Below are 16,619 nucleotides of genomic sequence, written 5' to 3'. Positions count from 1 at the left end.
GCAATACAGGAGACAGACATTCAACACGTATCTGTTTTACTTATTTCCTCCTCATGAGCTGGACAGATGCAGGCTCGCGTTCACAATTTCACGAGATTCAATAAAATAAGACAATATATTTACAGCGACAGTAAATTGGAAGGTTCAGATGTGATCCATCGCCTGGAATCATCCTTATCTGTATTAAATGTTGACTTCCTGTCTGGTTTGGTGGCGTTGAATGTAAACTGGCTTTACAGCACCACACTATATGTGTGTTATCTGGTCTTGGGAGAAGGCCTGGGAGGTCGACTGTGCTGGTTGGGTCCGATGTATTTCAGCGGAGAGTACTTTGGCTTCTCGATCACTTCTAGACCCAAATAAGGCTGCAGGGCTCGGGGGACACGCACCGTTCCCTCCTGGGTAGATGGAGGGAGAAGATATATTAGGGACAAAAGAAGAAGCAGCAGCCAAAATTAGTATACAAAAATACTCTGATGTTTTAGTCAAGTGGACTTTATAAAGTCTTGAAATAAAAATGCTTGATTTTTTTAAATTAGCTGGCTTTCAACCAATTGGGTTGCAGTAAACCCCGTAGAATATGAAAATAGTGTTGTAAATGTATAATAGTATGTGACATCTAGTTTCTCTTTTGAAAGGGGCAACATCTATTTTTATCATAATTAAATTAAAAACTTTTGTGAAATAATTATCTAGCCACTTTCTATAATAACTTGATAGTTCCTCATGATTTTACATGCCATATTAAAGGAGACCTACAATGTTTTTGTTTTGTTTTTTCCCTTTCCTTCAGTGTGTTATGCCTGTAAAAGATCTTGAAAGTTAAAAAGGTAACAGTCCACGCCAACAGAATGTTGTCGCTCCCACAGAAAACAAAGCTCCTGAAATCATCCTTGTCAGAGTCACACATTACTAATCTATGCCTAGTTTTCCAGGCAAGAATTGATTTGGCACAGTGGCTCAGGCATGTGTGAGCTGACCAATCAGAGCAGACTGGATATTCAGAAGGGTGGGCCTCAAAGAAGAGCATCTCAAACAGAGGGGGAATACAGTGCTGCATTACTGACTGATGTTGTTTGAGCACTAAAATATGGAATAATATCCGAATAGTAATCCAGAATAAAACTCTGTCTCAAGACAAAGTTGAACTGTTTAGTAATATACAGCAAATGTCAGTATTAGTTAAGCTTTTTTAATGACATACACTGCAGTTTGTATAACAGTGTTTTCACTGAAAACAGTCACTAGGGGGAGCCACTTTAACACCAACATGTACATAGATATTTAATATGGTAGCAGGTGGACAAGGTCACCTTTTGTTGGAAGAGACAATAAGAGAGGATGATTATAAGATTGTAAGAAGGTTTTTTTCCTTATTCATTTTTATTTATTTATTTATTTTTACATATTTTCATTAAAACTTGTCTTTCAAAGAAGAATATAGAACTTGCTGTAATTTCTGACATATAACTTTCTAGCGACTGACAGTTCTCAGTTGATATCAGCTGGATATATATGGATAAAAAGCATGGCTACAAGGATCGTATTTATCATTTTACCTATTCCCTATACAGAGCCACATTTGCAGCTGTCTCACATGGTGTAGGAACACCAGGCAAAGAGAAATGTAGGGCCTTGTGATACTTGTTATGGTTCATATAGAGACCTGACTGTAATAACGTTGCTCATTCCATCATTTTCAGGACAATTTTAAGACATTTTTGTCATTTCCTAGAGCGATTCAATGTCAAGAAACCTGAATTAAAGAATTACACGTGTTCAGGACCCCCTCATGTGTGCCTTCCTGTTGGTGTCTTACTTTTGTCTGATGAGTCTCCAGGATAGCAATGACGGTTCGGGGGATGGCACATGCTGTAGCATTCACCTAGAGAGATAAAAACAACACATCATGGGGTGGAACACTGCTGTATGCTATACCCGGAGGAACGTACGGCAGTCTGCCTCATCATGCAGTCTTACTGTGTGGGCGTACTGCAGGCTGCCGTCCTCTCTCTCGTACAGGATGTTGAGGCGTCTGCTTTGGTAGTCCGTACAGTTGGACCCACTGGAAATCTGATGTATACATAGAGAGGGAAGAGCTGCAGTTAAAATCAGATGCACCCACGATGAAGCAGCACTATTTTTACCCACCAACTTCCTAAGCAGCATTTTGAAGCCAGTGTTGATGCCAAGTGTTTAACGTTCACCTCCTATTGCTTTTTTAAGACTAATGAAAAGATGCTCATTTCTGTTAAACAGTCAGCAGATATATCTGTGGACATCCAGTCCATGGCTGCACGATTAATCAAAATATCATCCTAATCACAATATGGCCAAGCACAATATCCACATCGCAGCAGCTGCAATTTTTCAATAAAAGGTAAAAATGAGTGACAAAACAGCATTATAATGAAGTGCTGTCAGGCGGCAGAGATGTCCTGTCCTACAAATTTTGTCCTCTAGATGTAGGACAACATGTTTGGTACATACTTGTCACACCAATGGGACTTTAATAGATTTTTTTTTCTTGTGAAAATAAAAAAATTGTGGTGGGAAAATGATCATTCATACAAATCATGAATCCTGTCAAACTCACAATATGTTTCTGTTGGTTTATTTTCACCACATCATCAGCCCTAATCTAGTCAGTTCCTAATATACTTAATGTTGAGATAAGATGAGTAGGTTACGGAGATAAGACAAAAGTGACCTCTCCGTAGCTGTCCCTCCCAGGCATCCATGCTTCAACGTCGTACTTCCTGTGTGCTGGAGGACCCAGTTCCTGTGTCGGCATGTCCAGCACTCTGAGTCAGAACACACACCGAAACACAAAAATTCAAGCCATAAACGGACACAAAAAATCTAAACATTATGTCAAATTGAATGGATGTATTGAGGAACAGGGCCGTTCAGATTGGGGCCGTGTGTGCATGTGTTTTTATATTAACCTGTAGTGTAGTTCTAGTGCAGAGAATATCTCTTTCTGCAGAGAGACAAACTCATCCAGCAGCTGAGAGCTCTCTTCTCCCGTCTCATCTGCTGTCACTCCAAACATCTCGATCTGGATACGCACACACACACACACAGTTTTATGTCAACGCACATTTTTCATGATTAACGAGTAGAGACTTTATTTGTGTGCTATTTTTAGTTTATGCTCTTGAAAATGACTAACAATCAATTGCTATCAGCCAACAGATAGCTAACAGCTAGTAACACACATGCACATTTTCACATCCTCTACAAGACGTTTGAATTAGTGGACATTGTGTGTTCTGAATACACATTCAGCTAAGCAACTCCTGTCTCTCTGACATAACAGTGATGTCTTTGGAACCTTGTTGAAGTGATGTACTCTGTAGAGCCCCCATGCCTCTCTGCCTGTGTCCGTCTCTGCTCTGTAGCAGGTGCTGCTGCACACCGTCCTGCAGTGGGAGAGGACACATCATGTCAGCTGTTAATACTGCTTATTAACATAACACTATCTGCAGAAAGCTGGAGGCGAGGGCTTCTTCTAACCTGACAGGCAGGTCCTTCCAGTTTACAGCATGATCCATGAAATAGCCTGGAGAAGAGAGGCAATGTATCATTACACAACTTTACTACACGTGTACAATAGATGCGTCCAGTTCTCGATTCTGATTTATAAATCTCTTGTTAGCTTCAAATATTGATGTGTTGCACATTTTGCAATAAACCAATGGTTGTTGGAAAATGCTAAAACATTTCATGTGAATAGTTGGACTCAAGATTGACAGTCAGTTATCTAGGTGTAAGACTTTAGGTTTACCTAGAAAACAACAAAATGCATCAATTACAGTTCTGAAGGAGTCAAGTGTCCAAATCTTGTCATTACGGACCAGTGATTCACATAATCCAAAACATCTGTGCAGTTTTTGGTGAAATAGACAGCAGGTGTGTTCTGACATCAGAATGACAGCCAATAATGTTTAACATGATGTGCACTGTTTTGTTTTGGATACGATTGTGTTTTTGTTGTTTCATGCAACCTTTCGAGGGTGGGCATGATGTGCTGTTGGGCATTTTAAAGCGACATTATGTAACTTTCTTCTTGCTTCAAAATCATTGTGATGGTACAGTGTCTTGTGATTGACTTGAATGGTGTCTCTGTCTCAGCCACTCCACCACTATCACTTGTTTCTACACTATGCAACTTCAGTGGGAGGGGAGGATCACAGTGTTACATACATGTTTACTTCAACAAACCCGTTTTGCATCACATTGTCACGACGTAGCGTAAGTTTTGTTTGTTAGCCTCCTACATTACATCTGACAAACTGTTACAGACATTGGATTTGTATTTAAGACAGTGGCGTTGCCCTCAGAAACTGTGGGAAAATCATACAAAATGCCAATTTCTACTTGTTTAAAGTGGGTAACTTCAGCCTACTCGATGGGCGCGTGCCTATATGGCCACAACAACCTACAAGGAGGGATCACAACCAAGCTTGATAGCTAATCTTATTAGTCCTTTAAGAATCAGGACCACTGACATGTTGACTGATTAGTTAAAGCATGTGCCTTAAACAGCTGGTTGATAGCTAGGACTGATAACTCAAAAAATACACAGTTTGAGTCTTTTGAGAAAATTTGTGAGGAATGAAGTTTCACCTGCCACCCCGACCTCTCCGGTCCCAGCCAGGTTGAGGTCTGGGAAACGTGCCTGGTCCAGTGAATAGACCTGAGAGCGATGGGCGTTGGGCTGCATCCCACAACCCTCCTGCAGGGGGACGAAACAGAATAATCAAAAGGAAGAAAGGTGAGGGAGAGTGGGATGATTTGTGGTTTTAAAATGCTGTATGCTCAATATATGTGCATTCAAATCATTGAAATGTCAACACATGTTAAGTATAGCATCTTTTATCAGGTCAAAGTCAAGTTATCATGACTACACCAAAAACAGATGGCACAGACTTCTACTTACAAATACTGCCCCCTTCAGCATGTCGGGTACAACCATAGGAATGAAGCCCTGCAGGAGTCAAAAGGAAAGTTTGGCTCCCGTACATGTTAACATAACAATTATTGTGTGGACTTTATATCTGATATTTCCAGACACGTGCCTACCCGTCGCTGTAGTTTGTCAAGGGCAAAGTTTTGGAGTGCAGTCTGAAGTCTGGCCCCTGCTCCCCTCAGATAGTAGGATCTGTGGCCTGAGACATGAGCTAGATGTCTGCAGGAGAGGCCAAGGGAACAAAGTACAAGAACCATTCATATCCATTAGGTGAAATAAATATCAGACAAAATATCAAACATCCCGATAGTCGCAGTTTATTCATTAAAATGTTGCGTTTCTTTGCCTTCAACCTATTAACAGAAAAACATACTCTCTTCTCCAGTTTTCTCTCAGTCATATGAACTAAAGGTTCTGTAATACACAAGTGAGTACAATAGTGAACAAGTGGAAAATCAAGTGGAACAAGTACTCACAACAAGCAATCAATGTCATCCTCACCTCTGCCTGATGAGACCCAGCTCCTCCCCCAGCTCCACATGGCCTCTGGGCTTGAAGTCAAACTCTACAGCAGAGAGCGATAGAGAGAGCCGATTATGAGATCAATGAGATCTGATTACTATCAATACCAGCATGGATCACATCAATCACCTGGTTTCTGTCCGACCAGCTCCACCACCCTCGCCTGGCTCTCGTCTCCAACTGGCTGACAAAGGATACAAAGAGCAACTTGAGGAAGTTTGCACAACACTTAATTCAAAAAAGGATGCATTTCACAGAAAAGCTCCCCCCAGATGCTCTGTACAGAGTGTGCGCATGCATCCTCACCACATCTGGGTGTGAAGTGTTGGGCAGTCTGAGAGCTCGTCCATAGTGTTCCTGCTCCAACTCAGTCTCTTTGAGGAACAGCTGAATGAGTCTATTGCGGATCTCTCGACCCCTCTGCAGTGCCTGGGTGTACTCTGGAAGCTGCGCAATAAACAACAAGGACTGGTCCAAAATCTGATTTACCACTCACTAGTGCAACAATGCCAAGATGGACTGGATCAATATGAAAGTATTAGGGGAGTTGACACTTACATTGGCCAGGGCTTTCTTGTCCTTCTTTGTCTGCGAGGAAAAGATTATGTCACAATTACTTGCACAACTTCATACCTTAAAATCAAATAATACAAACAACATCTAAAAAACAGGTCACAGTGCTGTCATATTCATTACTGACCACAAGTGCTTTGACCGTGTCACTGATGTGACTCTTCTCCTCCTCCAGCCCGGAGATTTCTGTCCTCACTGCCTGGAGCTCTTGCCACACACATACCTAAAATGAGGACGGACACGGACACACACACACACACACACACACACACACATACACACATACATGCAACACACAGAATCAATGAGATCAGTTAAAAAGCGAGCAGAAAAGTGGGCATGAAATTGAAAACATTATTCAAGGCATATATATATATATATACACATTATCATTCAAAGCATATATACTGTATGGAAGTATATTGCAAGCTTTGGACAGCTGACTCAGATTCTTTGTGTGTCAGTGTTGTGGAACAATAAAGTTGGGTCAGATTCTAAATACTTTTCATTTGTTTGTTCCAATATTTCTATGAAGTAATATTGTGCTTGTAGTTAGTATTAAAACAAGGGCTGCAACTTACAGTAATTTTCATTATTGGATAATCTGCTGATTGTTATTATGATTAATTGATTAAAATGCTCTTCAAGATTTTGGACAGCCCAAAGTTACAGCCTCACCCTACTTCTTTTGTCTAACCAACAATCCAAAACCCAAAGACTCTTCATTTACTATCTTGAGAGACAAAAAGAACAAAAAAATGTTTTAGCTAACTGTTACTATACTTGGATGTTTGAGTGTCACTGTGCAGAATGATGTGTGTGTGCATGTATGTGTAATGTTTGAAACTAGAGAGCTGTTTTCGCATTTCTCTGTGCTCACCTTACAATTGTACAATTGAGCAGGATTTTGTGACATCACAACTAATTTGGGGTCAGTCATGGTCCGGCATGCATCTTGAACAAGTGTAAAAAAAAAAACTTGCAACAGTGTACATGCACTTGGATTTGACAGTTAAGTGACTTAAGAGACATCTTGTGTCCAGCAGTTAAGCTTTTCAAATTCAGAATATTTGTATATTCTTAGCCTCTGGATTTTTTCTGGGGGGAGAAGTGGACTCACCACTCAAATAATACTTGGTCGATAAATATGCAAGTAAGTTCATTGAATAATTTGCATACCAAGCATAGTTTGACGAGGATTAAGCTGGTTGGTGGTGCTGTACATGACAAATGTAACCAGCAGATGTGACAGCTTGTTGTCCCTCCAAGGCTTCTGTACTTACCAGTGGCTTTTGGAAGCTGAACGAAAACTGTCCATTCAAACTGAGCTGTCAAATCCCGATAACATAATTTCGATAGAAGATATAAAGTTCTATCTTTATGTCACAAAGAGGACTTGATTAGCAGAAGAATAAACACTTACAATTTTCCTGACATCGTCCCCTCGCAGGTCACCCTTCCTGCTCTCTACATTTGCGATGACTTTGTCGGTCTCCTCACACACTGCTCTCATGTCAAGCTCGGGCTTGTCACTGTAACCTTCACGGACATGCTCGTACAAACTGCTCCGGGCTCCATGTGAAAGGCGCTGTGGGATGAACACATTTGTCCTCTGCCTTGAGCATTGTCTCGCCACTGGCTTCAGCACAGTCCATGCAGTGCCTCCAACTCTTACGACCATGCCCATGCAGGTCGCCATGTTTGTCCTGTCGTCAATGTTGCATTCACGGAGTATAGTAATTATGGCAACTCTATTGTAGGCCGTGGGGGCTCATGGTCCACCTTTCTCTTTACACCTCAAACGATTGTTTGGACATTATCCCTTAAATAAAAGCACAGTGTGTGAATACAAATAATGGTCTCATATGTCATCGCGTTTCTCCTTTTCTTTTCAGCTTTTGAAGGAACCACGGAGCTCTGTTGCCGCTTGAAAAAAATGTATCTCCCGTGAATGCAGCACGAATGCGGAAATTAGTATTTCGGAATTGGAAACAAAATAAAACGAATGTCGTGGTTTCAACTGATATTCTAAAAGCACAGCTGCCATTTTCCTTAACGCGTGTAACATAATATCAAAAAAGAAGCGGACTTCTTTTTTTATTTTCTCCATTGACAGAAAACGACACAGCCCCATACAATCGTCACGAGCCAAAGGTCAGCCAATCAGATGGGCGGAAGTCTAACGTTGCGGTAATCCGGTTCAGACGTGACAAGTGCGGCCGACTGGACCTGAACTCAGTCTCATTTTTCTCCCCTGAAGGCTCCACAAACTACACTCTGCACTGCCTTACCACCGAGCTGGTCATGCGTGAATAATGCCATGGTGGACTGATATTTGTCACGAAGAGAACCGTTTGCACAGCGGGGAAACTGGTCCTTTGTAAGCTAGTTTGGTCCGTCAGTTAGAAGCGTTGGTGATGTTGTGCTCGGGGCTGGATGAGCAGCAAGTAGCCTGACGCTTCTTCTCCACAGGCCGGGACGAGCCTTTCAGCTGAACCCGGAGGACCAAGACACCCAGATGGGAGCGAGGAAAGCCTCTCGAAGCCTCTGGTAACAACCGGGTCCTCGGATACAGCTAGCCTGGCCCAGACTGCCTCGCCAATTCCTGTTGAAAGTGAGCCCCGGCCAGCCTTCACGGTGGAAACGAGAAGAAGAGCAAAGGTAATGTGAGCTAAAAATGCAGCCTCTTAACGGTAAACAGATGCTGCAGCAACAGCATGCTTCGTGTTTGTCATCTGTCATAGTCAGTATTTTAGGGGACGTTATATTTATCCTGCTGGTAATATGCAAACGCAAACATAGTGTGTCAAGGTATTGCAATACATGTCTAACAGACTAGAATGATGTAGTTTAATACTAAGCTGTGTCATGAGTTTTGTCTAGAAAGCAACATTGCTATCAAGTGTCATCTGGGTCATATATTATGTTACAGGCCTCTATCTACAATACATAGGCTTGTTGGTTAAAGGCAGGCCTTGCATGCATAAAGGTTTACACACTAAAACCCATATGCATGTGTGTAATTCTCTGGCCTGAATTTCTGTGTTTGTGTGTTTGCTGCTCCTCAGATGAATGCTGTGCGCGGGGGCACAGTCACCTGGCGTCCCCAGCCATGGCAGGATGGGGACGGTGGAGGAGGAGAGCCCCTGTCGGACAGCGACTCAGAGGAGGAGGATTTCCCCGATGACAGCACCACACCGCTGGGGGACTACATAACACATGGTGAGACAGGACATGGAGAGGCTAGAAAGAAACGAGCCCTTGTAGTATCATTGTGACACGTGTAGTCTCTCCTGTCCTTCCAACGTTGTTCTCTGCTGGCTTTTCCTTCTCTATCGCCGCCCCCTCTGCTCTGTCTAATTCTTACTCATTCATCTCTCCATCTTGCCCTCCATCTCCATCTCTGCGTCCCCTTTCTGCTTCGTTTCTCAGGATTGAAGCAGCTCCTGGATGCTCAGCAGCTGTGTGATGTTACTCTGCTTGTTGAGGGAAAGAAGTTCATGTGTCACAGGTATGACTGCCACATCCAGCAAAGAAGCTGATAAAGAAAAACGAAACATTCATGTTCAGAAATTAAGAAAAGCATTTTAGCCATGGCTGCAGCTCACAAATATTGTTACTATAAATAAATTTGTGGATGATGTTTTTCTTTACCATTTTGTTACCCCTGTATTGTACTCCATTGTAATCTATAGCCACCAGATGTAATATATTTTTGATTTAAAGCATGTTAAGCATAATTATCAAAGTTATTAATGATTAATTTCCATTTCCAATCATATGAAAGATTAATTTAATAACAATTTTGTATATTTGTATTGTCGTAACATTGAATGCAAAGCAGATGTTACATGTAATGAAGGTGCCATCATACAGACCAGTTCTGTTCTTGCAGAAGACTATTTACGGTCTTTGTTTGGTTAATGATGTAATGGTTAATCACATCGGAATACAGAAGAGATGACTTCTGCATGTGATATGGATTGACATATTGTTCACATAAACGGTTATCTTCAATCTGCCATCCCTCAGAGTCCTCTTGGCAGCCGTCAGCCCGTACTTTCGAGCCATGTTCACAAGCCCGCTTGTTGAGTCCCGCCTCACTGAGATACGACTGGAGGAGGTGACGCCGTCTGTCATGGAGACTGTCATCCAGTTTGTGTACACCGGTGAGGCTGGGCTCTGTCTGGACACAGCTGAGGATCTGTTTGTGGCTGCCAACAGGCTTCAAGTCATGCCCCTTCAAGACCTGTGCTCCAGGTAAACCTGCTGTAAAAAGTGACAGATAATCAAGTTCACAGCCTCATTTGTTAGACAAAACGATTCAGGTAGCTATGAATTTTACTTTGACATTAGGTTTTTCTTAAGAAATCATCTTCTGTCTTCTATTAATTTAATACCTCGAGTCTCACTTCTTCTGTCTTTCTTTCCCTCTTTCCCTCTTTCTGTCTCTCTCTCCTTCTTCCCAAGGTTTCTTTTTGAGCACCTCTCAGTGGATAACTGCCTGGGGATGTACTCTCTGGCTCGCTCTCACCATGACCAGCTGCTGCTGCGTGCCTCCCTGCGGCTCGTAGCTCAGCACTTCCCCCGGGTGGCCCGACAGAAAGACTTCCTCCTCTTGGACCACGGCACCTTAGGCAGCCTTCTGAGCTCTGACCGCCTGGGGGTGGACTCCGAAGCGGAGGTTTACGACGCCGCGCGTCGATGGGCAGAGCACCAACCCTTGGATCGCTACGCCCACATGCCGGCCCTGCTTCACCACCTGCGGCCGGGACTGCTGTCTCAGGAAGAGAGCCGAAGACTGAGCCAGGAGTTGGGCCCCGCTGCAGCTGGTGAGGGCCTTGGGGGGCCTCTGAGACCACGGGAGGGCATGTTTGAGAAAAAAATTGTGTGCGTGGACTTGACACCACGGGAAGATGAGAATTTAGCTGCAAGAGACTACACAGTGGACTGCTTTGATCCTAGGACAGGGAAGTGGGAGAAGTTAGCAGCACTGGGTTCATTAGTCAGTCCCGGCTGCACGGCTGTAGGTGACCGGCTGTTTGTGGCAGGGGGGATACTGCGGACAGGCTCAGTGTCTGCAGCTGTGCATGAATATGATGCTGTGTTGGACCGCTGGATAGAGCAGCCTTCAATGGTCCAACCCCGGGCCATGCTAGGCCTGCTGGGCTGTGGAGAGTCACTCTATGCCTTGGGTGGTAGTAACCGCTCAGCTCTGCTGGACTCCAGTGAGACCCTGGAGCTGAGTACACTTCAGTGGGCTCCGGGGCCTCGGCTGCCGCTCCCTCTGCGCGCCTTCGCCTGCGCAGCATTACGTGGACGGCTTTACCTGCTGGGTGGAACCACACTTGAACAGAACCGGGCTGTGGTACACTCAGGGGTGCTTATTTATCACACCTTAACAGACTGCTGGACACGTGTGGCTCTGGACTCTGGCGCCACCTGCCTCGCTGGAGGAGTAGCAGTGCGTGGAGGAGTCTGTGCCATTGGGGGGTACATGAGGGATACCACAAAGTTCCTGGATGGAAACTACACCAATCTGGAGACTTTAGACGCCACTGGGCGTGTGCTGTTTTTCAGAGAGGGCAGAGGGTCTGGAGTCGAGAGGGAGGTGACTGGCGGAGGGGTGTTGGTCACTGCGGAGCAGCGGGGGAGTGCAGGTGGTGGAAGTGACCGAGCCCCAAGCCCTGTGGTATTTCCCGGGCTTCCACGGCGGATTGCAGCTGGGGGTGTGGCCAGGTGGAAACGCAGGATTTATGTGCTGGGTGGGGAAAATGGCTCACGGTTCTACGACAGTGTTTACTGTTGGAAGCCTGGCTGGCGCAGCTGGGTGCAGAGACGTGAGAAACTCCCAGGAGACACTGGAGGGGTGAGCCAGTTTGGGTGCACCACTTTAAAGTTCCCTAAGAAACACATCCTGTCCAGACTGAGACTAGCCAAAGAAAACTGCAAGAAGGCAGCCGACTAGCTTAGTTAGTTAGCAGTTTAACTTGAGTCGAGGCAGCCGTTCATGTGACACAGAGATGAGCTCCGTGCTGAGTTTGAATTTGCTCCTCCTTGACGTGATGATTCGTTGGTATTGCGATGATGTCACAGGGAGAGATTATTTCATACAGTCTGAGTGCATGTCTGTAATGGACTGGACGCACACAGATCTTATGAAACACTTAAAAGATAGTCAGATGTACAGGCAGCGAGGAGCTGGAGCCAGAAACTGGTTAAAAGTCAGGCAACAAGCACCTGAATGTAACCTAATCCACCATTTGTCAGAACAGTAAAGTCCTTTTGAGAGAGAAATGGGCCTTTTTAAATTGTTTTTTAAAGTGTAATGTTATTTTCAGCTTTTTGCTGGTGTAATATTTTAAGGATGTTTGGAAACCATTTCAATGCTGTGAATTTTTTAGACGTGTTTACTTTAGACACAAGGATACAGGCACATTTCTGACCATACTGTGTGCCACGTTACTTGCCTAAACCTTCCTGTCTAATGTGGGCCTCTGAAGCCCTTTGAAACTGCAATTTAAGGGCTATACAAATACACCAGAGTGGAAACATATCATAGGAAACACAACTATTTTTCATAACACTAGACAGTCTTTACATGTACCTTGAGTTTGTTTAAAATGAAGAGGTAAATGTCCTGTTCTCCTTATGTTTTGAAGCCCTTAGCTAATTTGTTTAGGTTCTTTCTTCAGAGCACAGGACAGTCTGACCTACATGTCCCAAGACACTGCCCAACTATTGTAGAGCCCTTTTTATGGTGTTACTTCACAGGCAGCCCGATGCCTCCCAACTGATCTCAAATATGGGAGGCAATGTGTTAACCATGGACCGCATAGTGTCTTTATACTTGGTAGAAACTGTGTAAGTTCCATGTTTTTAAATGTGCTCTGAAAGTTCCTGCCACAAAAAAGTGGAGCATAGCGATGAGAGGAATTTGCAGATAGGACTAGATAATATGCAAAACATCAAAAATGATGCCAGAATGCCATTCCATATTAATATATAAGACAATGAAAGCTGAGAAGTATGGAATCCATTCGTCATTGGATTTTTGAGATGTTCATGACATTGTGCTGCAAAAAAAAAACTTGGTCTGTCCTTTTCAGCGAGCATTCTTAAACAGAATCACAATCGGCTTTAATTTTCCAGATATGTGTGCGCATACTAGGAATTCATCTCCATTTTTTTTATTGCTCTCAGTGTACTTACACAGACATAGACATACACCTGAGAACAAGGACAATAAAATCAAACAAATTGAGGTAAATAATGGTCAAGACTGTAAAGTACACAAGAATGTTTAGAAAGTGAGTAAAAAGAAAGAACTTACAGAAGGTCTAAGTCTTCTGTAAGTTGTCAACAATACAAATAGTGCAAAGAAATAAATACTGAATGAATTTATTCACATGGTGTAAATGATAATGTACAGTAACCATCAACTCCATGCATTAAGTATTGAGACAGAAGGTAAATGTACAAGCTCTTTGTGAAGATGACTGACAGTATCCTTGTGTCTAGACCGACGCTCAGTCCAGCACCTTCCCAAAATCTGAGGTGAACAGTAGTCTTTACTTGATCCAGCTGCCATGTCAACTTGACATTTTTTTTTTGTTACAATTTGCTCCAGCCACAGGACTTGTGAATGTGTTTAGCATGGAGGCTGTGGATTATCTGAACACATTAGCACTGCACCTAATTTATTGAGATGTATTCTAAAGGTTTTTGATGTCTTGAAATGGTAACTTTGGTTCTGAATGCAGTGTACTTCCTGTACGTTAGGATGGCACGAGCTTTGACGGACCTGTCAAACCGGAGCACATGTGTTCAGATGCGAAAGGGACGGAGGGTTTTGTAGTAACTTAATTCTTAAATTGTTGTCTTATGGAAGGTCAGAAAGTTTGAAATGTGTGAGCATTGTTTTGCTGTAAGCCACTGTGTTTTTTCTTGGATTTCTTTTTCTCCCTTTTTCCTTTCTTATTGATCAAATCCAGATACTTCTGTGGGAGATATGTGCACATGGAAAACACTGCCAGCTGTGAGCAAAAATGTCAGAAATCTACCGATGTTTTCACATCGCTAACTAGCGGGTCAAAAAATAAAAAGTAGGGGTGGTATTAGAGTTGTTTAGGACACCTGTTTTGGATTTGTGCCATTATTGAGGCAATCCATGAAGCTGAAATTTTTATGTCAGATAGAGAAAATGAATGATGAAATTGAACGAGTTTCATATTATAAATCCTAGCAGGGAGTTATTTCACTGAGAGCTTGGTGAGTTTTCATCGCTGCAGGCCAGATATTAGTTTTCTGATGTAACTTTAGATTATTGAGCAACATTCATAGTTGACTGTAAATACATTTTCAGCCTAAAACAGGAAAATAAATAGAGATACAGGATGTGTGTCTGTAACGGCTCTTACTACTGAGATAAGACAACGTGTGTCTCTCATCTGACCTGCACAGTGGATTAGTAAATCATTGACAGTCTGACACAAGAATTTAAACCTGTTAGAAAGAACCCATTTGGTGAGATGCTGAGGCTTTTTCATAACCTAACTGTTGGGACTCGCAGGTCCTCACAGCATCCATTTAAAAGGCACCTCCACCAGTTTTATACAGTAAAGTGTGTTTACAGAGAGTATGACTGCTCAGGTGGAAAAAGTAGTATAAAGCCTTTTGTAGCTCCAGTGGAAGCTGCATGTAATGCAGTAGTCACTCTGTAGCTACGTTGCATTCTGGGTAATGTAGGTAAAAGGATTTGAAAAGCAGTCCTCTGATGTGTACATTGAACAGTTGAACAGTTGAACATTATGAACGGTCAAAGTCACTGCAGCAGCTCCGGATATGGCAAAACTGGGTGACTACATTACCCATAATGCAATTCGGCCACTGAGTGACATGGCCGGAGAAAATTAATCAGATTACGTGCAACTTCAGAAACCACAAAAGGCTTTATATTTCTTTTTCACATATGCAGCAGTACACTCCAAAAACCTGTAAACACACTTAAATGTATACAATTGTTGGAGTCACCCTTTAAGTAAACGATAAATGTTTTAGGGATAACGCAACTTAAGCAGCGTAAGCACTCAATACCCACACTTCATTACCTAATGGTAGAGAGGTAAGGGTATCAAGTGCCTGATACACCCTAGCCTTTCAGGAGCGAAAGAGAGGGAGCCATTTTTAAACCACAGAGCTTAATTAGGCTCCAAACAGGTGAGGCCATTCCGTCAGTGCTGTGGGAGAGTCAGGTAGCACCTAAAAGACAAAGGCAGAGGCAGGCCAGGTACTGTATTGTGGCCCAGGCCCATTGTAGTAACTAAAACAGACCACTGAAGCCAAATTCATAGATCTCTCCACAGAAAGGCAGTCAGGTTGTCTCATCACTCAGCTTTTCCATTAGCTTATAGTGCGACCACCAACCAATAGAATCACAAGTACATTTTAGTGAATCCACCCTCCCATCTTGAGCTTTTGTTAAAATCACTTAGCTCCCGAGAGAGCAGAATAGTGGAACTTCCCCGATCTCCCAGCTACAGTAATAGCAGCTCCTTAACACTACTGTGTTAACGCTATTTCTAGCGAACACAAGAGCTCCCCCTTCAACACAGCAAATATTAACAGCTTGATTATAACACTGTGATCCTCACATTGTGATCTTCAAATTAATGCATATTATTGTGCTTCTAGCACATACCTTCAGTTCCCCTATATGTAATCAGCACATCATATCACCATTATTTTCAGGTATTTTCTAGGATATCCTTGCGTCAGCCAACTCCCACAAAGAAGATGCTTGATCAGTAAAGGTGCAGATATCTGTCACTTGTGCTGTGTCCTGCCCTCAGCTCTGCCAGCACCATCAGCAGAGACCATCAGTGTTAGATGGAGGGTCCTTTTCTGAAGAAGGTGATTGGGGTAGATCAGTGATATAAAAGGGTATAGTTATCTCTAAGTCCTGAAGACAATAGTAATAGTCAAAGGGGATAGCTGAGATTTTAGGGCTCATCTGATATTGATATTGATATACCTGTTGGGTACAACATGAACTGTGTGGTGGACCAAAATCCTCAATCTGTAAGGCTTTCTTGAACTTAAGTAGTACAGTCACTAGTCAAACACACAACAAACATATGTTTTTAGTCATTTTAGTTTGTCTTGTCAAGAGATGTGAGCTTCAGCTTGTGTTTCTAGAAGAAAAAAAAAACATTTCACACACTCATCCATTACAGGCTCTGAATTTTCACTTTGAAGTGTCAAATGATTTTTTTTTTCCCTGTGTGCTTACAGCTTGTATGATGTGAAAAGTGATACTGTGTGCGCATGCATGTTTTCTAAGCTGAGGCGTAAATGTGTCCAACACAAGCTCTCTGCACATATGCACACCCACACGCTGTGTGTCCATTCAGAGACGTGAAGCTGCCCTCATTTGTACAATCTAATGAAGTTTGTGAACAGAAAGGCAAATGGATGTTTTGATGAAAGCAGTGCTCTCAAATGATTAAAGGACTATTTGCTTACATGTGTTTTGGTGATGACTTTACTG

General features: G+C 42.9%; 2 protein-coding genes across 2 annotated transcripts; one reads left to right on the top strand and one right to left on the bottom strand.

The window, feature by feature from the left end:
- Positions 1-19: 19 nt before the first annotated feature.
- Positions 20-7,895, bottom strand: sars2 (seryl-tRNA synthetase 2, mitochondrial). Its single transcript, XM_030443551.1, has 16 exons — positions 7,494-7,895; positions 6,198-6,293; positions 6,056-6,085; positions 5,804-5,944; positions 5,627-5,681; positions 5,477-5,540; positions 5,089-5,194; positions 4,946-4,993; positions 4,633-4,741; positions 3,520-3,565; positions 3,338-3,425; positions 2,949-3,061; positions 2,711-2,804; positions 1,981-2,073; positions 1,820-1,885; positions 20-398 (listed from the first exon to the last, which is right to left on the bottom strand). Exons 1-16 carry the CDS (start codon positions 7,767-7,769, stop codon positions 258-260), a joined length of 1,566 nt encoding a protein of 521 aa, XP_030299411.1. The 5' UTR covers positions 7,770-7,895; the 3' UTR covers positions 20-257.
- A 168-nt stretch (positions 7,896-8,063) lies between these two features.
- Positions 8,064-16,595, top strand: LOC115597523 (kelch-like protein 8). The gene is made up of 5 exons (XM_030443525.1): positions 8,064-8,731; positions 9,139-9,292; positions 9,503-9,581; positions 10,103-10,330; positions 10,541-16,595. Exons 2-5 carry the CDS (start codon positions 9,139-9,141, stop codon positions 12,036-12,038), a joined length of 1,959 nt encoding a protein of 652 aa, XP_030299385.1. The 5' UTR covers positions 8,064-8,731; the 3' UTR covers positions 12,039-16,595.
- The last annotated feature ends 24 nt before the right edge of the window (positions 16,596-16,619 follow it).

The sequence above is a fragment of the Sparus aurata genome, chromosome 2, assembly GCF_900880675.1.
Source record: "Sparus aurata chromosome 2, fSpaAur1.1, whole genome shotgun sequence".
In the NCBI taxonomy this organism is placed as follows: Eukaryota; Metazoa; Chordata; class Actinopteri; order Spariformes; family Sparidae; genus Sparus; species Sparus aurata.
Note: the sequence above shows the minus strand (reverse complement) of the source record. Positions and strands in the feature narration are given on the sequence as shown.